Genomic DNA, 21,773 nt, shown 5'->3' on the forward strand with positions numbered 1-21,773 from the left:
GGTTTTGTACAAGGAACACCTGGCAAAGGGAACTCCAACACCGATGACTCCAGAGATGGAGAGGGCTAAACGCAATCAAGAAAACATCAGCTCGGTATGTTCTGTTCAGCCCGTAAATGAAAATACATTAAAAAGTAACATTTCAATCCCTGTGCAGATGGTAGCTACCTAGTTTGGAAGTATGAAGTAACCGTACTAAAATCAAATCCCTGAATACTTGCTTTTTACTTTCTGCTGCAACTATTTCCTTTTGTATGATTAACTGCTTTAGTTTGTTGGGTTTTTTTAAACAGTTGAGTTTCAGATAACATGTGTTGCCTTTGAACATGTCCAGAGAAGGGCAACGGAGCTGGTGCAGGGTCTGGAGCACAGGTCTGATGGGGAGCGGCTGAGGGAACTGGGGGGGTTTAGTCTGGAGAAGAGGAGGCTGAGGGGAGACCTCATCACCCTCTACAACTCCCTGACAGGAGGGTGCAGAGAGGGGGGATGAGTCTCTTGAACCAAGGAACCAGCGCCAGGACAAGAGGGAATGGCCTCAAGCTGCGCCAGGGCAGGGTCAGACTGGCTCTTAGGAAGTATTTCTTTGCAGAAGGGGTTGTTGGGCGTTGGAATGGGCTGCCCAGGGCAGGGGGGGAGTCCCCATCCCTGGAGGGGTTGAAGAGTCGGGTTGACCCAGCGCTGAGGGATCTGGTGGAGTTGAGAACGGTCAGTGTGAGGTTCATGGTTGGACTGGAGGAGCTTCAAGGTCTTTTCCAACCTTGATGATTCTGTGATTCTTAAGGTCTCTTGCAAATATCTTCTGGTTTTACAGATCTTATACTGTATAACATATAAACTATTTGTTCTTCAGTAACAGTATATTTTGTATTAAATTTCTGACATTCTATGTAAACATCACAAATCTGGAAATGGGCTTCCTCAGGCTCTTCTTCACTAACCTGTTACTCCAGAGGTAAATCCTGACACACCCCGTCTTGTAAATGTTTATATACATAACAGATCATAGAACCATAGACTGGTTTGGGTGGGAAGTGCCCTCAAAGCCCATCCCGTCCCACCCCGCTGCCCTGGGCAGGGACACCTTCCGCTAGCCCAGGTTGCCCAAAGCCCCGTCCAACCTGGTCTTGAATGTTGCCATGTTTTGCTCAATAAATCCAGCAGTGCCTTATCTGCAAGTGTTTACAGATGCATGATGCAACTGTCACCTCTCAAAAAGTAAACCCTACAAACCCAGCAAAAAGTGTAGTATTTCAATGAAAAATACAGGTCTAGTTACGTTGTCTGTTTCACACTGGTAACTTTGCTGACATCAGTGAGATGCATGTCAAAAATCTGAAAATATTACCTAGAACATTATTACTGTGTTATGTCTGTTGTTACAAGGTTAAAAATATAAGGCTCTTCTAGTTAAGAAAAGAAACGTTTGGGATCAAGTCCAGAGCTGTCCTTGTCTCCATAATTAAGAATTTTGCTTTGCATTCTGATCTTATTCACCAAGACAGCTCCTGCTGCTCTTTTTTCCCTCCCCTCCCTTCTTTCCCAGGTTGCTGCAGTGCAGCTCATTCCTCATGATGCAGAAATAGTTTTGTGCCCTGCGCTCATTTCCTTTTTCCCCACCTGGCAGGTTCTTTATTCAGATAGTTTCCGGAAACAAGTACAAGGCAAAGCTGCATATGTCCTGGATACACCTGAAATGCGGCGTGTGCGAGAGACCCAGAAACACATCTCTACAGTAAGCGCAGTTATAGATGTATTTTTAACTTGGCAAGTGATTTAAATAAAAACATAACCCTTGTTCCAGAGACATTCTGGGGTTGGCAGCTCAAGGACAATGTAGACAGAAGTTGGGTTACCCAAATTTCTTAAATGGGATTAGGTGCCCTAAACTACATGGAACAGACGTTTCATTTTAAATTGCAGGTGAAATACCATGAAGATTTTGAGAAAAGCAAAGGTAGTTTCACCCCTGTAGTCACCGACCCCATTACGGAACGCGTGAAGAAGAACACACAGGACTTCAGTGACATCAGCTATCGGGGCATCCAGAGGCGGGTAGTAGAAATGGAGCGGAAGCGTGTGGACCAGGATCAGGAGACTCTCACGGGTAAGCAGAAACTTTATCACAACTTCCACAAAGCACAAGCTGACCTGGATAGTTCAGTTAAGCTCAGCCCTATCAATTCAAATAGTACTTGGAGATGGTGTTTTTATCAAAGTCCATTTTAAAAATATTCTCTTAGAGCAGCTGTAAATCATCAGTGGCCTGCCTGGCCCATTCTGCCCAACTTTAGTGCTAGATTTACATTTATCTTATTCATCTCTACGATACTAGAGAAATACCTTAGCTCACTTGATGTAGATTTTAAAAAAAAAAAAAAAAAAAAGCTTAATCTGTGCTATAGATTTGAGAAACACAAGTTTATGAACACACTTTTCTGACACACTTTTACCCTATTCAGGACAGACACATGCTGCTTAAACTCTCTAAAAAACAAAAAGTTGCTCGAGCTACAGCTTGTCCTCAGAAAATGCCATTTCTCTTACAGGCCTGCGGGTGTGGCGCACTAACGCTGGCTCAGTCTTTGACTACGACCCAGCAGAAGACAACATCCAGTCCAGAAGCTTACACATGATCTCGGGTTTGTTCCGCAGTCTCTGCTGTTTGTGCAAAATTGGTTTTATAGGCGTGCAAATCCCCTCAGACTGACAAGTGTACAGCTTCATGCTCTGCCTATGCACAGACACAAGTTACACAGAGAAATTGCCTAAAGCTCCTCCTCACCAGTTTAACTGTATTCGTGCTACCTCCATAATGTACCTGGATTTCTCTTATTTCTCAAAAAATATTAATCTTATTGTTAATGTTGATCTAACACAGGCCTGAAGAGGATTGCTTACACGATCCACAGATAACTGTAACACATGCTTCATTTTTAAATAACTTTAAAAATACTGTTCCTCAAATTACATTTTTAAAAAAAAAAACAAACTCCTTTCCTGCAAATTGTTTGAGAACAGATGGGTCCTGATAGAAAAGAGTCTGGGGCATGGCTGAGATTGTGTCAGCTGAAGGAAAGCATGGGATCATTGGAATAAAAGTTTTGGAAGTAGCTAATGCTAAAGGGGAGGAGGGTGGAGAAAGAAATATTCTGAATAGTAAAGATAACAGGGTCATCATAACTGTGCCTGTTTGAGCAGACCTTCAGCACAGTGAATACTTTTTAAAAGCACTGCCAAATACCCTGGTGTAACCTTAAAAATAAGACTGTGATTAATTCACATGCTTTTCCCCATAGTCTGTAAAATACAGTAACTAATTCTGCTTTTCTACTCCTAGAAGCACAACTCCTGTGGGTTTGGTAACAAGGGTAGAGAGCTTTGGGTGTTTTTAGAGTATGTACGGGACCCAGATGTAAGGATGTGTGTGTATAGACAGAGTAATGTGTGTGTACATACCTATCTATGTCTCCTAACAAAGGCAGGGCCTTTCTCCTTGCAGTCCAAGCCCAGCGCCGCAGCCGGGAGCACTCCCGCTCTGCCAGCGCCTTGAGCCTCAGTGGCGGCGATGAGAAATCCGAGCCCTCGGACGGCGTGGAGCAACATCTGTCCTACTACAGCAACGGGGGCTGCTTTACCACCACCGCAACAGGTAGGAGCAGACCAACAGTGCCCTTTATTCACCCGTGAGGACAGAGGGGATGCAGAGTAGCTGGCAGGGCAGCACTTCCTTTTGCCAGGAAAAAGCACACAAGTACCCCTGCAAAAGGTGGAGTTATGGACGTAACCAACAGCTGTGAAGTTGTATTTCAGTGGCAGATTTAACCTCTCCCATGATCTTTATTATTCAGAGCAACTCTAATCCTATTGCCAAGTCTGCAATAAACAATACAAAACATATTTTCCTCTTGTAGTGGGCTACAAACAGGTTAAAACCATCGAGTTACCCCAACAACGGTCATCATCAGTTGCCACCCAGCAAACAACGGTGTCATCAGTTCCTTCTCACCCCTCTACTGCTGGGGTAAGTACCACTGGTCATGTGTGTTTTGAGACACAGTCCCAAGCTCACTGCAGGAGTTCATTTAATTGCTGATGGTACACGCTCTGTCGTGCTCCAGACTGTGTCACACCAGGGTTGAGGCTGTGGTACAAACCATGTGAGGGTGTAACAACTCCACAGAAAGGGAACAGACCTGCCCCTGTTCTTCAAAACTTTAACACTTTTTCCTACTCCTGAGATTAAGTCTTAGAGTAGCTGCATGACAAGGGGTATGGCTTTGCCTCCCCCCAAGAGCTGCTGGGAGGCAGCACCTTAATGTTACAGCTGGAGCTACCTGGGGCTGATACTGCTCCAGTACACACTGACACCATCTTCTTCAGCTTCGGCATCACTAACACTCCAGCTCCAGCCATGGTACTCAGGTAATGAAGGTACTTGGGTAATGAGAAGAAACATTTCGTGATCTGAAAAGAGGCAACCGGAAAGACCAGCTGATCCTACTATCAGCTGTACTTTTAGAACACTGAAATGAGTTAAAACATGGCTTGCCCTGAGCCTCCTCTTACATCCTGATTCTCAGCAGCAGCTGTGGCTGCCACTGCAGGGCTCTAAACCTGTCTCTTGTTTTTCACTCCCCCTTCCTTTCTTAAAACCAACAGAAGACCTACCAGGCCATGTACGACTACATGGCAGCTGATGCTGATGAGGTTTCCTTCAAAGATGGGGACACGATTGTGAACGTACAAGCCATTGATGAAGGCTGGATGTTCGGCACCGTCCAGAGGACCGGCAAGACAGGCATGCTGCCAGCCAACTACGTAGAAGCTGTCTAAGCCAAACCCCGCTGTTCCCAAAGGCGTATCCGCATGGCCCGGACTCCGCCTGAGAAAAGGGTTTGTAACGCTTTTTCTGAAGTGCCTTATTGTCTTCCATGCTGATAATGCCTTAGGAACCACGAGGTGAAAAACAAAAAAAGTAACTGCAGAGCAAAATACTCTTGAAACATCCTTTCATAATATTTTTGAAAACCACCTGCAAACACACTACTAGGCCCTGCTCATTAGAACAGTATTTCTTCCCATGTCAAAAAAAAACCAAACCATTTTTTTAAACATTGCCTGGACTTTCAAACATTTCACCATCACAGACCATCACAACATTTAACTGTGCTGGAACTGCAATCCAGTTCCCTATCTCTGAAATTCTATACATGGACTTAAGACTACCAACTATTACTTTATGCATTCTCTCCTAAAAACGAGTATTTTTCTGGACTATTCTAAAATGTTTGAATGTGCTCACTTATTTTCTATATATGCAACATTTAAGCTTAGTATCATAAACCAAAATTTAGCTGGGGGGGTGGAATCCCAACCAACCCAAACACCTTTCCTGTTTGTTAAGCTCTTACGCAGGTGTTTTTCATGCAACTGGGGTCAAAAGCTGTTATTACTTGTAAATTAGTGACTAAATAAAGCTGATGTTTCTGCAGTATGTTTGGTGTAGTCACTTGTGCTGAGGAGCAGGATTCACTCACAACAAACCCGTTTTGTTCAGAAAAACTCTGAGAAAGGGAAAGAACCCAGAAGGTGATGGAGGATGCAACAGCCACAATGAAGTCAGAGAGGGGCTGGACAAATTATTTCTTACCTTGACAGGGTGGTTATCTGCTTCATCTGCTGAAGCATCAGGTACCAGCCAGTCTCCAAGAAGGAACGAAATAAGAAATCACTGTACACTGTGTCCAAGAGAGACTACAAAGATTAAAAAGCAGGTAACAGTAGGCATTGCAACATTGACTCAAAGGGAATTTCATTCCAAGGAGATTCAAAAGGAATTCACAGCACATCATGGTAACAACAGGGTTCAGGATTCCTACTGAAGGGTGTTAAAGACATTAACACCCCTTTTGCTGCTTTAGGAACGTCCTTATCTGTACAGGTCCCTGGGTACAACAGTTGAACAAGCCTAAGGAGGCAGAATCAGAACCAAAATAACATTTTCAAGAAAGCAAGAAATTCCACAGACAACTCACATTACAGCTCTCAGACACCTCTTTGTCCTGTTTGTTTTCTTGACAAGATGCATGAACAGGGCAAAGAATATTTGTCTTGCTGCCAAGATACAACCCTGTCCCTGAGGATCTGCTCCTCCCTCAGGCAGCAGCAATGACCTTCCAAGGTCCTTCCCAACCTTGTGAATCCAAAGCAATGTTGGGGGGTGGGGAAATAAAACCAACCAAACCACCAAACAAGGACATCAAGAAGTTTGGGAACTATTTGCTGTTTTATTTGCTCACATGTAACTTCTAAAAGGACCTGCAGCAATTCCTTTCAATAAACATCCCTTTTGGTAGCTACAGTACAATATATACATATTCCATTTCCAGAGTAAAACCCAAGAACTCTCTCTGAAGGTCTGAGAAGCAGCAATGCATTCCATGCAATTAAAGTCATAAATTATTAACCAACATTTGCCATGATAAGTCTGTACATAATATACAATGAGCTCCTGGCACACCCATTCGTTTCCCCAAGGGAAAAAAGTCTTCTCCACAGAACTGCTGCAAACAAAGAACATGGGAAAAAGCCTGAGAAGTTCTGCAAAGTCTTTCACTTTTAAGAGTACATTTCATTATCAGCTTCTTAGTGTGATTCTTAGAAAAATACATGCAAAAATAGATGTCACCCAGTTGTTAAATATCAGGCTCCTGGACTGTTGCAAGGAATTAAGCTCAGCTTATCTCAGTCAAAAACAGTGTGGGAAGAGCCAGTGTCAGCCACGTTAAAGGAAACAAACAGGGGCAGCAGCTGAGCAGAGCTGCGAGATCCATCTCTCACCAAATAGTAAGAGCTTGCAGCACTAAGAACACTTCGGATTTGAAAATATAATTTAAAGTACTCTGTTGGTTTGGTTTCACAGTCTTTGCTATTGCACAACTTTATCAAGTTTTCTTTCACTGCCTGAAAGAAATATGCATAGCAATACGATACAAATACCTCTAACAGGGAGTAAGCAATCCCACAAATCAGAACAAAAAATAAAAAACCCGAGGAAAAAAAACAAGCCACAATACATTTTGTTCATATAGGTGTTAAAAAAAATCTTCTATAGTACAAAATGCACAGTTTAAGGAATAATTCACCAGTAAGAAAAGCAGGTTTTTGGGAAAAAAACAAAATCCTCCTTACTCGGAAATGATAAGCAACTAATCAGAACTTTCATGGGGTGGCGATTTCCAGCGGGACTGCAGGTTTTTCATGATACAGTTTGTCATGCCAACAAGTTTTTCTTGCATCTCAAAAAGTTGGCTTCCCGAGTAGCCGTGAAGATCTTCAGTGGTCAGCTGAGCAGCAAGGGTGTCGATCTGGCTCAGAAGATCTGCTGCAGGCTGGTCATTTGTGCTCAGGACAACTGGTTCAATCAAATCTGAAACGGAAGGAACATAGGGCAGGGCAGTCCAGGCCTTTGGATTTAAATCTAGAATTGCGTTGTAGCTTCTTTTGTACAAAGTGACATCATTTCATCAGTCTACACAGCATTTGTTCCACACACAGTGAGAGCTGCTGACAAAGGCAGCCCTCAGAACTCCACGCTACCCTTCTTTATGGTGACTTTCATTATATTGTACAATAAAACTAAGGACAGAAATGAAGGTATTCCATCAAATTCAGATACTGCCAGTGTTCTTTGAGACATGCTACCCCAAAGTCCAACTTTTAAACTGGACAGCTGAGAGGTTACTCCCGAGTTCTTTGTTCCCCAGTAAACCAAATGCTTCAAGTATCTCGTAGGGAGAACAAACGCGATTCCTCTGTTGGAGCTATCAGGCCAAACTCCTCAAATGCACAGAATTCCCATAAAAATCGGGTATCCAGGGAATCATGCCCCTCCTATCCCACCCCCTCAGTGCGAATCTCCACTTCACCTTGTTTCTGTGCACACCCAGAACGACAGCAGTTACCACGAATTCAACAGCACAGGAGATGTACCCGGGTTAAGACTCAGAAAATTAAGCGCTTAGGCAGGGCTCTAATTTGTTCTTTGCGTGCTTATGCTACCTTGTTTAGGGAAACCAGCATCTCTCCCTCCAAATATGTAACAAGTTTTAAAAAGCTGTTGCTACAGGGCTTCATAAAGTGGCTAACTCAAATCACCTATCTAATGTGCTAATATTGGCTATTAACACACAAAAAGATCAAGTGATCCCCTTAGGAGAGGAGGAAAGCAGCAATACAGCAGGAACATCCAAATCCTAAGCAAAAAGCTGGCAGTAGGTACCTGTTGCAAGTTTTTCTTCATCTACAGGAAGAGCTTTATCCTCTACGTTATTTACAGATTTCTCTGCATCTTCAAGCACCGCTATTTCCTCAAATCCTCGAGATTTTACCTGAAGATTTATTTGGAGAGAACAAGCGATGTGTTTTCAGAGGGGGAAAAAAAAAAAAAAAAGATTACAGGGTAGGACACATTTTAACCTCATAATAAGTACAATCATTATTCCCTTGAATAACACAGTAACCAAGTCATCCATTCCTTCAATTCCCATGTGACTTTGACAGGCAGCAATCACATTTTAAAGTGCTATTTCTAACGGGGGGAAAAACCCTATTATTCCTTGTAATGGATGTGAGCAGTTCATTAGGCTAATGATGGCTTTTTGGGTACCAAAATTGAACTTTACCTGCTGTTCATGATATCCCTTAAGAGCTTTTTTAACATTGGAAACTTTAGGAGAGCGGATGGGAAGAGTTTTGATTTCTGATGCTGTCAGAGTACTCAGATCACCCACTGTCTTGATGTTCTTTGCTCGAATGAGCTGCCCCAAGCCTCTGGCGCTGCAGCAGGGGAAGAAAGAAAAATGGTTTATTACGCTGGGAATCGTGTCCTTTCTGCCTGGCACGGTGGAGCAGAAGGAAATATTACACGAATGCCGAATCACATGCACGTAAGCGAAGGAAAGACCAAAATGGAAGTGACATTCTCTCTGCAGAAACGCACCTTTTTGCAGTTTATCCTATAGCCACCAGAGAACAGCATTCTGAAGCCCACTCATACATAATGTCAGTGGAAAGAAACGGAGCCGAGCGCATCAGAAAAGGCCGTTCTGAGCAGCTCCCACTGCACATCTATGGTTTGTTGTGCCAAGTCACCAAAACTCAGATCGAAAACCAAACTAGCTGAGCACCTGGCCTTCGTACATTTGAAATGTAGATTGTTTCTTCGAAAATCTCACTTCGCCTTCTATACACAGAAAGCGCCACCTGCTTCGTCACAGACCACTGAGATCAGTCTGCTCTGCCACATAAAGTTCCCTGTGATGCCAGGTGAAAGCTTTTCACAGTCTTTAAAAAACCCAACTTGAATAATTCTAGAATAAAGTCTCTCCCCCACCAAACCAATCTCCCTCCTTTTAAAAAAATTTGGCAAAAGATGTCTCAAAGTCATCACATTTTGCATCAGAAAATTTGGATTCAGTAAGAATTCAGTTCAGTAAGAATTCAGTTTCTATTAAAATGTCCATCTTCAAAAGCAACACTCCACTTACCATATGTTTGATGTAATCTGAGGTAAAATGACATCGACTGGTGCTTTGCAGCCAACCAAGGCAGGATACACACATTCTGTAGGGCAAGTCATTGACTCCTTTGCCATTTCTGTAATCTTGAATAATACAGAAAAATTATTAAATTAACTATTACACAACTGAATACAAGAAAAAAATAGAGATACATGAACCAAAGCACTTCTTACTAAACACTTCTTTGAGCTCTTAAATTTAGGGTTACGAGATCCTGGGGACAGAAATCCTTTGGTTGGAGTGGTAATATGCTGGATAGAAAAAGAGGAAAAAAATATCTCTCAGGATCACAGGAATTTAGTTAATTGTAAGATTCTAGCTACCTAGATCTCAGAGTGCATTTGCCTTCAGAAAGTAACAGAACGAGTCAGGCTAAACCAGTTACAACTCCTTCTTACACTGAGGGATTCTCTGCTCCTTCACAAGTGACTATGAACATGCACTAATGGAACGTTACCCACGGTACATGAGACATGCAAGCACTGACGACATACAGAACACACGTAACGGAATTTACCTTAGCCTGGATATTAGATAAAATTTTAAGACTTCGGGAAGATGGTGAAGAAGAATGGGATCTAATGACAGGGCTTCTCCTATCTATGTCATCTGCCAGTCCTTCTTGATAAATTGGATTTGCAAAAGAGACTCGACGAATCTGTTTTGAGAGAAGGAGTTTTTATAGCACAAACTCAAACCACCACACTCTGGTGGAGTCCGTCTGAGGAGACAAAACAGCTCAGTTTGCAATAAAGCCATTAAAGTTCTTGAATGACACAGATGACATTTCACCCACGGACAGAAACCATGACTTCCTTATTGCTAAAGGACACACTGGATGCATTTTGTAAAAAGTTACTCAAAATCCAGTGGGCAAAACCCTGACGACGTAGGCAGTGGTTTTGCAGCAACATTTGTTGCACTGCCACCCAGGGAAGCAGATTAGGCTCTGGTGCTCTGTTTCAAAAACTCAACTCCCCACCCCAAGCCCCGAAAATGCCAACCTGTCAGTGCTTGCACATTCCAAAAAAGAAAAATCTGTAAAACTTTAGCATAAGATCATTTACAGTGAAAAATACAGTCAGCAATTCCACGTATTATTACGCTACAGGCACCATTCCATAGCCGTTATGAACTGAATGAACTGTGAGGATCACATCACGAATCACATGGCAATACCTTATTAGCTGGCGACAGGGAATCATCCTCTTGTGTCCTTTTTACACCTCTCTTTAAAATACTAGTGGATGGTGAAGCTGAAGGAGACCACATGCAGCGTACCTGCATACCATTAGGGCTTCCATTAACTAACGCTAAAGAATCATGATTTTCCAGCTTCTGAGGCGAATCCACACTGCTGTTTTCTACTGCATCTTCTTTGTCTAAGGCCACATTTTCAGGCACTGTCACTTCAGTGTTCACCAATTCCTCCTTCTCTCTATCTTGAATAATACAAGTTTCTCCTACAGTGTTCTCAGCTTCTTTATTGTCCCGATTGCTTTCTAGCCCATTCATCTGGTTTTTCTCAGGTTTTCTAACCATCAGTGCCTCGGGCCTCTCCTCCAGCTGGCCGTTCTGACCCACTTCTTCCTTTTCTGTAGCTGCTGGCTCTTCGCTCCGCTGCCCTGCAGCCAGCCAGCTCTCACCAGGGTCAATCAAAACACGCTCAGACTGTTCGGTTCGGTCATTCTGATCAGCAGGTTCTTCTTTTCCTCCCACTACGCAGTCTGCAGTGTCACCTGCCCTACACTCCATATTCTCCAGATCCTCCTCCATGCCAACACTCCTGCCTGGCAGGTTATTCTCAGACCTTCCCTCGCTCTCCAAGTTTGATGCACGGGGTTCCTTAGAAGGATGCAGCGGAGTGCTCATTGCACAGGGCGCCATGGACAAGCTCTCATCAAAGTTTGCATTACTGGACACCTCTGATGGATTTACAGATAGTTGAACTGGGGTGGTTTGGGGCTTGTTTGCTTCATAGGCATTCACAGTTTTTGATTCAGTAAACGACATCGCTTGCTGCTTGGGCTTTTTACAACAGCAATCAGAGTTCCTTAGTTTTTTCAGCCTTTTGCTTCTTTTGTGCTGACACTCGGGTATTTGCAAAGAGGAAAGATCACCACCTGAAGCATTTGCTCCTGGTACATATTCAGGCAGAACAGCTGAACAAGAGTCTTCTAGGTGTGTTTCCTTCTCAAGGAGTTTATTCTCCTCTGCTGCTTTCAAATTTTGATCAGATGCAGACGGGTTGCTGGAGGATTCCATCAGGGCACTGCTCTTGTTTTGTTCCACATCCATGTTCCGTGCAGCAGGCGAGTTCTCTGTGCTGACAGACCCCACAGCTTTGCTCACATCTGTAGGAGCTACTTGGTTTTCCAGGTCACACGGTTCAGCCATCTGTGCAGCATCTGTGCTGACTTCACAGCTCAGTTCCCCTTTATTTGTTTCCAACAGATTCTTCATTTCGTTTCCTTGGGAAGACACCTCATGGCTGCGGCTTCCTGGCTGTGGATCTTTCAATTTACCTTCAAGAGAATCACTTCTATTTTTCAATTTTGCATATTTTTTCTTCCTTGGGCCTTCCTCCTTGGTCTCAGAGCCATCAGCCTCTGAGTTTTCAATGCTGGAAAGCAATCCCTGCGAAGCTCTTCTGGTGTGGTACCGTGGGCGTTCAATCTTCTTCTGACTGACTGTACTCGAGCTACAGTCCTGACCCTCTGTGTCAGTCCTCAAGTTATCTTCTGACCTCCTAGCACTTCTGTTCGCTTCCTCATCAAGGGCCCTTGAAGCAGGAGACTCCTTTGAGCTTGAGTCCTCTGCAGCAGGTCTCTCAGGGTGGCTGCTTGCTTTCTTATTTGCATTTTCTGTAGCTTTCCCAGAAACTGCTTCCTGCTTTTGGGATCCATCTTTAGTCTGCGGCACCTTCTTTTGCCCAGATTTTTCATCGTCTTTACGTCTGTCTTTCTTTTGGTGGTTGTCTTCCTTATCTTGACTACTTGCTGTACTTTCTACAGTTTCTGACCGTCGCCTTGAAGAACGTCTTAGTACTTTTTGATTAGGAGACACATGTGGAACCTGGCTATCCTCTTCTGTTACCTGGTCAGATGACACTGTTGTCTCTGGGGGTGTATTTTCTTTAGAATCCGTATCTAATGCGTGGGCCCTTTCTATTTCTGCTAGGGTATCTTCTATTTTTTTAATTTCTACTTCTGTAGAAAGGAGAGCTTGGGACTGAGCAAGGAGAACATGTTCGATGCAGTCTACTGTAGAAGATAGTTCAGAAATATTTTCCATGCTGTTGGAAGCAGAAGATTCTTGGATGCTTTTCTCTTGTTCTGACCTAATGACCTTGTTCTTTCCTTGCTGTTCCAGTTTAGTCTGCCTGCGAGTCAGCCTTCGTATCGCAGTAAATATTTGGTCAGACTCAGATTTTAAAGCCTTTTTATTTTCTTCTCCAGATTTTTCTGGTTTAGCACTAGTCCTGCACCCATTCGTACTTTCCAGTTTAGCTGCCACAGAAGCGCTTCCAGACATCTCAGACGAGCTGTTTAATGCTGAAAGGCTACCGGGTCTGGTCCCTGAGCTACCAAATTTCTCCAAAGTAATAAAAGACTGCCGTCGGCTTGTGGGCTGCGGCGTTCCAGAGATTATGTCACTTGAAGTTGAACTGCTGCTGATATTTGAAGTGTTTTCGTTCCCTAAGGGCCCCTTTGAGGCCGTTTCCACATTACTTTTTTCTACTCCCTCTCCACCTGATGGCTCCCCCAGAATCATTTTGGCTGTATCCCTTTTTGACTCCCCCTCGCTGTTTAAAGCTGAGCTCTCCTCCATGTGAGTAACGGATGACTCTCTCACACAGGTGATGTTCTCAAGAGCATTATCTGATCCGCAGCCCTCCATGATTTCGTCTGATTTGTTGGTGCATCCTTCACTCTTTGCATCTTCTTCCTGTCCCAAAAACATGAACAGCAAAGTGCTGTAGTTTTTCTATGAACATAAAAAAATAGCTCTGGTGGAATAGAAAACATCCACCAGGTTTGTCAAACCACCCTTTCTACAAATTATTTCATTATCTGTCCTTCTGTAATTATACAAGACAAAGATGGTGTAGTTGGAAACTGCCAATGCTAGGTTAACGGTTGGACTAGATGATCTTCAAGGTCCTTTCCAACCTAGATGATTCTGTGATTTCATTTTTTTTTTTAATCCCATTTAATTCCACAACATGAAGAACTGCAAAAGTGTTCTAAGTTTTGCCAGAGATATTAACAAACCTGCTACTAAAACAGTTTTTATGAAAAATCTGCTGTATTTTACCTGCTGTCTGTTCTGCACTACAGCTGATCAAGTTAGCTGTTCAGCCAACTCCTCTCCAAAAGGGAATACATCTTTATTTAGAGTTAACAATTTATTTTTTTCATCCCAAAATCTACTACTTAATCCCCCTCAAGCCCTTACAGCTTCATCCAAAAGCAGTTCAGAATGTGGACACACAGCTAAGGTGATTAAAAGCACTGTCCACTGGAGTCATATAGAAATCAACATGAAGACTTTTAAAAGTGAAAATAGTTCCAGAAAATTACGATGTGTACCAAATGCCTCTGCTGAGGAAAAAAGGTGTTACGGAAGAGAACACAACAGTGTTACGAGTGCCAGTGTAAAGCGAGGCAGTTAAAGGATTCTTAGAACAGCATCAAAGCAAGTCACAGTCAGCCTGTGCTACAGCTTTCTGGTATTTTTACCCCAATAAAATATTTAATAGTCAGTGGTGGGACACAGGACATCACTGATCGGTAAATCCCTGTAATACCTGTATCTGTGTAACAAAACTTAAATACATCCACACTAAAACTAGTTATATAAACCCTCCCATTTTGAAATTGTCAAAATGCTTAATGATCAGCCCTGTCTAGTGTAAATGATATAAAGCAGAACACAGCACAAAGAGCACTCAATGGTATTAAATTCAATCTGGTGATGAGAATGAAATACAAACCACAAAAAAAAAAAACTCTCGGTGTATCTAGAGTCACAGACTCTGGGTCAATATTAATCAGCTGTGGAAAAAAATAGAGGAAGCCCGAGAAAAAGAAGATATTCTCAAGAGTCTTACAGGTTAATCGATACAGAGACAGGAAGTTACTCCTGTGAGCCAGTACATTAGGGGGTACATTTTTCTGCTTGAAGAGTTTCCAAATCAATCTTAAAACCACATTTTAACCAGTAATCAAAGAGTTTGGCCATTAATTACCACAGCTACTAATATGAAGAAAACACCACTGGTATGATTATAATTCTGATAGCTTAATTACCATTAGACAATGAGAAATTACCTGAGGCTCGTTTTTAGTATCTTCTTTTGCATTTTCTATTAAAGATGACTTTTCCCTAGAACAGAATTTACTTTATGTTAGAAGTGTTGCAGAAAAGGGGGGACACCTTTAACATATATACTGGCCATCTTTACTTACAAAGAATCCTCTTGGCTTTGAGTATACTGAGAAAATAATGTACTATCTTGTGATGTGTCCAAATTGTTGTACATAACAGGAATACCAACTCTGAAACAAACCCGGAAATGGGAAGTCAGACGCTTTTTTAAAAAAAATAAAAGAATAGGGAAGTGTAACGCATTAAATCACAAGAGCATGGATACTCGTATGAAGTGGACTGAACTTTCAGACTCTCAAGACTACTCAAACTGCTACAAGTGCGTAAGTAGGGACTTGCTGCCCAAAACACAGGGCAGGAGGTCTTGGGTACTAGGAGACTGCGCGACCGCACGCTCTGCTCCCTGTTCTGGGCAGAAAAGGCACAATACTGGAACCAGCTGCTACAGGCTCCCGCTCCAACTGCCAGAGCAAACTGCCAAGTGGATGCAGATCATCATTTATCTCCAGGCCACTATTTTTAGTTGCATTTTTTTTTTATAGTTTCAAACATGCTTTGGGGGGGAAAAGAGCTGTGACTGGGATCCCACTCTGCAAAGAATTCATCAACACATGCTCACTATATAATGCAGCTGAGTTCCTGTCAAGTACTACAGTACACAAGTTTTGTTTACACTGTGTTTTTGCTGCCCGCATACAGAAAATACTCTAGTATTATCTTCTCACATTAAAAAGAGGACAATTCCAAAGATTCCCTTCCAATTAAGATGAGTCTTGGGAATATCCTAATTTCCAATATGCCGCTGACATAAGACTTCTCTTCAAATTTAGAAGCCTTTCCTTCAGATCAGGTGAAAAAAAACCCCTTTCATTTCCATGTTTTAAGAAAAACGACATCTTCCATTTCATATTGCAAGTAGAGTCATGAAGTAAAAATGTCAACTCCAAATTACCAAACTCCAAACAGATAACAGAGTATATTTAATCAAAATAGGAAATGCAGATCAGAGAATAATTTGGATGCTTTAAAACAGCAAAGCAATGAACTTTGTTAGCTTTAAACTTTGTAACTTGTATGGAGGAGTAAGACTTAATTACCTATAGTAGGCTGAGATACAGGAATTGAAGTTATGTCAATCTGACATACTCAATGTAATGACACTTCACATTAACGCAGAATAAATTACAGACCTCTTTGACCTAAGCACTTCTTTTTGATGTTCTGTCAGTATTCTTGCTTTTGTTTCTAGAGGAATAAACACAAAATCAGCAGATTTCTCCTCTTCCCAAAGTATCTCACTTTTAGTCTTCGAAGATGAAAATTCTAGTTTCAACTAGAGAAAGGAAAAAAAACCTGGGTTAGATACAAAATAGAGAAATTGGAAGTGTTTTCATAGTCCAGATACAGCCATCCTTAAACAGGGAACAGTCCTCAACTGCAGTTCTTTCAGCACAATCATCAGCACAAATCCCTCACTAGGTGCTGATTTGCTTCAGGAGTGATTTCCACCCCCCCCCCCCCCCCCCCAACACTACCACCTCGGGGGGATTCTGCAACCCCTCCTCCCTGCCTTGAAGTGCCTTCTGCACTTCCTTCAGTGCCCTGAAGCTCAAATGCTGTAAGAGGTGAAGGTACCTCAATACTCACAAAGGTTATTATTTACTGTTCTTTACTAAATCAGAAGTTCCTTACGAATACAACACCCTTCTCTCCCTAGTGCATGTGACAGATTTGGAGCATGCAGTACAGGTCTACCAAACCCAAGATGCACCTCAACACCCAACTGTCACCACCTGCAACCAGACCAAGGTGTGAATTTTCTACCTGGTTGCTACTCCTCCCATCCATCAAGCAGCCCTCCATGATCCCTCCTTAAAACTCAGCAATCTGTAAACTTGGCAGAGAATTTTAACAGGAAAATTAAAGCGTGCTCTACCGTGTAAGTTTGAAAGAAAAATACTTCAGCATCACAAAATTCGTTTATTTTTCTGAGAATTTACAGCAGCACACAGGAAGTTCTGCTGCAGAACGTCATGGATTTGATCCTGTCACACCCATCTGAACGCCTTACCTTTGCGGGCGTTACGTGCACATCACTGGACTTGTCTTTCACTTCGGTTTTTAGTTCATTCGCCCGTGCCAATATAAAGTCTTGTTTTTGACCCAACTTTACTTCCATTCCACTTATCTTTGCATCCAGCTGTGAATTTTCCATCTACTCAAATAAAAATACACTGAATGCATTGTATGAAGAAACTCCAAGCTCACAAACTCATCCTGAGATGCATTAATTTTGACAACTAAACCATCCCACGCTCCCATTTTCCTCTAAATTACATAGAGGACAACGTAAAAAAATTTGTTATTTCAAACAAGCTAGTAGAACTCCAAATTTAAAATGCCTAAACTGTTAAGAACCAGCTCAAGTCTTCTGACTGTGCTTACGCAGCATAGTTTATCATTCCAAACGTGAAGCAAGGGCAGGGCAAACCACAGCAAAAACCAAAGTGGACCTCGCTGCTACCTTCTGAACAACTCCCGTGAAGTTACGCGCAACGAAGCACCCGTCAGGGTCAACAAAATATTTACCGCATCAGAGAATGGGCTGCTGCAGTCCTCAGCTATCTCAATGCTTTCAAAACCAGGCAGCAAGAGTGGAATCTTCTTTTTGGCTTGGCTTAACACAGATCTGCTCAACAAAAAGAGCATTTTAAACTTAGGGAGAGCAGGGCGGAAGGTACACGACAAGACCAGCAGATATCCCAGCGTATGCAAAAAGCAGAATATAAGTGGTAACCAGACCAACACCAACACATTTGTACGTAACCTGTGATCGCTCCCTTTAAAAATAGATAAATATTGAAAAATATGTATCTTACTTTAACTCTTCAGGATATGTTAACGATTGAGTCTTCGCAAACGTTGCATTCCAGAAGTGGGCACACTGGTTGCGGATCTGTTTGCTCTTATGCTGAAATACTTCACAGAGCAATGGAGAAAGCTGCTCGAGCAGTTCACTGTCATAAGAGCCAGTGCAGTGAGACTGTAAACACAGGATAATCTCGGCCAGTAGTTTTTCAAGCTGAGGGAGGGAAGAAACAATACCTTTTTTATTTAATTCAAATATTGCACATACTATTTAAAAGTTTAAAACATTATTTTAAACATTATTATCCCATAGATTAGTATGGCCTGAACAAACAAGTTTAAACGCCACACCACAGGAAAAGTCCAATAGCTAAGCTTAGGGGTCCTCCCCTTAGCTACCTTTTCAGTAGAAAATAAGTTGTTTAAAAGTGGATGTCTCTACCCTCATTACAATTTTTTATTTTATTTTTTTAGAATACAGGATGACTGGCAAAACTCTGGTGTCACACATTTTCCCAAACCCCAGCTATTTCTCTAGCAAATTTACCTTGTTGTTAAGATTACTGTATACTTTAGATACATCAGCAAGCCTGCCAAAACAAACAAAAAAGTTATATTTTGCTGTCTCATTTATCCCAAGCATAAGAATTAAACACATAATGCACTCAAGCACTGCACACTAGTTTTAATATACAACCTGATGAAACAGTGTGGTGAAACAAGCCTCTCACTGGGTGATAAAAAATTTCCTGATGTAAATAAACTAAGCCCATCCTTTAACCCCCACTGATATATGCTAACTTTGAGAGAAACTAATGGAAAGATCAATAGGAATTAGTACAAGCATAAAGGTTTTCTTCTGAAGTAACTTCTGCCTTGTGTTGCTCTTAACCCTTTCCCAAACAGATTTCCCAGGCCCCATAAATATCTGCATTAAAAAGCTGAAATACCACTTAAACTAAGTAATTTCATGGAAATAAATCCATTTCACCATCCTGAAAAATGTGAGAAAACTGCATTTAGTAATTCACTTTATAAGCCTGCAACATCCAACCTGAAGAGTTTCCCAAATTTATACTTGCTGGCATATGCCTTCCTTCAAAAATATATATCAAACACTCACTTCTCCCATTTAATGGGTAATTCTAAGAAAGACAAGGCTCCAACAAAGGCAGATGAGATGGGAGATGGAGAGAGGTGGTGTTCAACTCAAGGAACAAGTGGATTCTTGCCTTTGAGACAGGGACTCCTGATGAATTTTAGATTAGTGGTAGCAGCCTGCCTTCAAGTTTCAGTAAAAGCTTTGAGAAAATATTTAGAGGCTGACCAGCAGCATCCTATCCTATCCTCCCTCCTCCCAGAACACTCAAAGCTGGGCTCCATTTCTTTCCCTTATCCCGAGCAAAGCGTAACCTCTTGCATCATCAACAAATCTGAGACAAGCCTCTGCCAGCCCCCTCCCACCAAGCCACTAATAATTCCATCGTGTCCTGGGAAGAGAAGCCTACAACAATTTAAAAATAAAAAAACAAAGCCATATGGGGAAAAAAAAGCACACAGAAACAAACAAGTATTTCTCTGCTTAAAGCTTCCAGGATTTTAGTACACTTCAACTAATCATGACGTCTCTATTTCCTACAAAACATTACGCAGTTCCTGCCCACTAGAAAACAAAATTATTGTTAACAAATATCTTTGCTGCAGTGAAAATAAACAGCAGGGGGAAACCAAACACTTCAGTCTTGCAGGGATGAGAATATGTTCACTCTAAAGAGGCAGCAATTTTAAACACCAAGCTTTCCCAAGTCCTGCGGGTTTCCTTTTGTGTAGGACTAGGTAGGTTTGGTTTTATTTCTGAAGAAAAGCTGCGGGCTCAGGGTCACAGCCTGCGATGGGCAGGTCAGGCCGCTCCTGACAGGCGCCTCAGCTCCCGTACACCCCAGCACCCCAGTTTTTACACAGCCATTGTAGAAAGCAGCAAGTTCTCAACGACTCCCTTACAGACTCGTTCTTTCTGCAGCACTTGGGTGCCCTACAAAAATAGTACCTACTAGCTAGGCTGACTCTAGTAAAATACAGAGTGCTCTCAAAGGCGAGAGACTTGGCAGGAGTTGAAAGTTCTCAGCATATTAGTGCCAAAGCTCTGAAAAACCCTGAGCTATATTTAAACACACTGCTTGCTACAGACCACAAAAAATTTTCACCAATACGCAGCAATACAATGAATCCAGTTTTCCAACCATTCTTAAAATACTCACTTTGTTTTTTCATAAAACACTGCCAAGGGTTTTGAAAAAATTGCAAACATAGTCCCAATCACTGAAGGCAATGAAACGTGGCTGATGATGTTGTGAAGAATAGCAAGAATTGAAGGACCAACAGAGACCAATGTTTCTGAACAGATTTCTTTGGAACTGAACACATGGAAAGAGTTTAGTAACATCACCAGGAGTTTAAACAGAGAGGCAAGCTTTCCAAGGGGTTCCTTTTTCTTCTTAGACCAATCTGTAGGTGTCTGTGGAGCTAACATTTAAAAAAAAAAGTTAATCTTTTTTCCTAACCAACATGCATTACACAAAACACATCTGAACTTTTTATCTACATGAGAAACAGAACTTTGATCCCCAAACTGTTAACTACATACAAATAGTTTAAAACCAGACCTAAAGAGGACATACATTTTTTGATGCACAATTTTATCATGCCACTACAGATATGATTCCTATTCCTCTTATTTATATTTATGGTTGGTCATACAAATGACTATGCTTTTAAGTATCTTTAATGTCTATTTGCAAAGAGACAGCAACCACTCTACACATTCTAGCTGATATGCATAAATTCTGGAACAGGTGAAGTAACAGGAAGGGGAAGTATCAAGTTTTATCAGTTTATTTACTTATAAGTGAACTTTTGATCATGTTTTTCCTCATCAACATTTCCAACTAAAGCATTTCATTCAGCAGTCCAACCCAATGCCTTCCTACTATAACAAATTCATACGGGGCAGAGAAATTCTAAATTCTTCAAGTTTTATACTGAATTATGTTATTTTGTAAATTATTTCTTCAGCTTTAGTAGTTGTAAATGGGAGTAGAAAACAAAGCAAAGAACATTTTACATACAATGACCTTTTGTCTTCTGTTAAACCTATTCACAACTACTTTATGCAAAGCAGCTTCAGGAGCAGTAGCCTTGAAAATGTTACATTCTTATTTTATCATCAGTTTTAGGCAGATATTATATAATTAGACTGGACTATGATCAAGCATTAATTCTTCAGATTACGTTTGAACAAAGCAAAAGCAGATTTCATGTGTGAAAATGAAGTCATAGCCAACAGATCAAATACAACTTCAGAAACCAGCAGGGTTTTACAGGGAACTGAAAAGTAAAGCAGCCTCAACATTTACATCCATTTCAGATGTATTTTGTCAGGCTGTGCAGTAACTACTCAACCACTCAGCAAATAGAAGAGATCCAATACTCAAATATGCATACTGGATGGTATTTTTAGTTCCTTTTAATGACTTTTTTGTCAATCCCTTCAGTGCTTAGACAGTATGTGTAGCACATACAGACCACTGATACCCTAGTCATCACTTCTGCATCTACAACAACTCCAATTTTTAACCAGCTCTGGAAGAAAGACACAAACATCAATATTCAAGTATTTTCTTACATGTATTTTTTGGCTGATATTTAGTACCATACGGTGCAAAGTTGATGCAGTCAACCACAACTGATAAAATATGGGTGAGACCATCCATCACTGAAAACATCTGAGGAGGAAACAGAAGTCATCAGCAAAGCCCAAAAGAGCAACAGTAACAGAAAAAATCATGTTGGCCGTTCAGGACAGCAACACAAACAGCTTTTAAATTTAAAGTGGACGGAATCTGTCTGCATTGTCAGGTAAAATTACATTTTAAA

The 21,773-nt window shown here is 41.6% G+C and overlaps 2 protein-coding genes across 6 annotated transcripts in view; one reads left to right on the forward strand and one right to left on the reverse strand.

Moving 5' to 3' along the window:
• The window catches only part of NEB (nebulin), a 157,666-nt gene extending 152,172 nt beyond the window's left edge, over window positions 1-5,494 (forward strand). The window contains exons 155-161 of the mRNA XM_074828481.1: window positions 2-94; window positions 1,625-1,732; window positions 1,921-2,104; window positions 2,547-2,639; window positions 3,500-3,649; window positions 3,912-4,021; window positions 4,660-5,494. Coding sequence (XP_074684582.1) covers window positions 2-94; window positions 1,625-1,732; window positions 1,921-2,104; window positions 2,547-2,639; window positions 3,500-3,649; window positions 3,912-4,021; window positions 4,660-4,833 — 912 coding nt within the window. The 3' untranslated portion in view covers window positions 4,834-5,494. The remainder of the gene's footprint in view (window position 1; window positions 95-1,624; window positions 1,733-1,920; window positions 2,105-2,546; window positions 2,640-3,499; window positions 3,650-3,911; window positions 4,022-4,659) is intronic.
• A 773-nt stretch (window positions 5,495-6,267) lies between these two features.
• Window positions 6,268-21,773, reverse strand: part of RIF1 (replication timing regulatory factor 1) — a 37,226-nt gene continuing 21,720 nt past the window's right edge. For 3 of the 5 annotated variants that reach the window (XM_074828468.1, XM_074828472.1, XM_074828471.1), the window contains 16 exons: window positions 21,523-21,622; window positions 20,099-20,363; window positions 18,388-18,430; window positions 17,852-18,054; window positions 17,562-17,661; window positions 17,044-17,187; window positions 16,163-16,305; window positions 15,053-15,142; window positions 14,915-14,969; window positions 10,761-13,529; window positions 10,099-10,239; window positions 9,755-9,832; window positions 9,549-9,664; window positions 8,685-8,838; window positions 8,282-8,390; window positions 6,268-7,429 (listed from right to left, as the gene is read on the reverse strand). In XM_074828468.1, the coding sequence (XP_074684569.1) occupies window positions 7,209-7,429; window positions 8,282-8,390; window positions 8,685-8,838; window positions 9,549-9,664; window positions 9,755-9,832; window positions 10,099-10,239; window positions 10,761-13,529; window positions 14,915-14,969; window positions 15,053-15,142; window positions 16,163-16,305; window positions 17,044-17,187; window positions 17,562-17,661; window positions 17,852-18,054; window positions 18,388-18,430; window positions 20,099-20,363; window positions 21,523-21,622 (4,731 nt within the window). In that variant the 3' untranslated portion in view covers window positions 6,268-7,208. The remainder of the gene's footprint in view (window positions 7,430-8,281; window positions 8,391-8,684; window positions 8,839-9,548; window positions 9,665-9,754; window positions 9,833-10,098; window positions 10,240-10,760; window positions 13,530-14,914; window positions 14,970-15,052; window positions 15,143-16,162; window positions 16,306-17,043; window positions 17,188-17,561; window positions 17,662-17,851; window positions 18,055-18,387; window positions 18,431-20,098; window positions 20,364-21,522; window positions 21,623-21,773) is intronic. The other 2 variants (XM_074828470.1, XM_074828469.1) reach the window with 2 other exon arrangements.

The sequence above is a fragment of the Strix aluco genome, chromosome 6 (genome assembly GCF_031877795.1).
Source record: "Strix aluco isolate bStrAlu1 chromosome 6, bStrAlu1.hap1, whole genome shotgun sequence".
Classification (NCBI taxonomy): domain Eukaryota; kingdom Metazoa; phylum Chordata; class Aves; order Strigiformes; family Strigidae; genus Strix; species Strix aluco.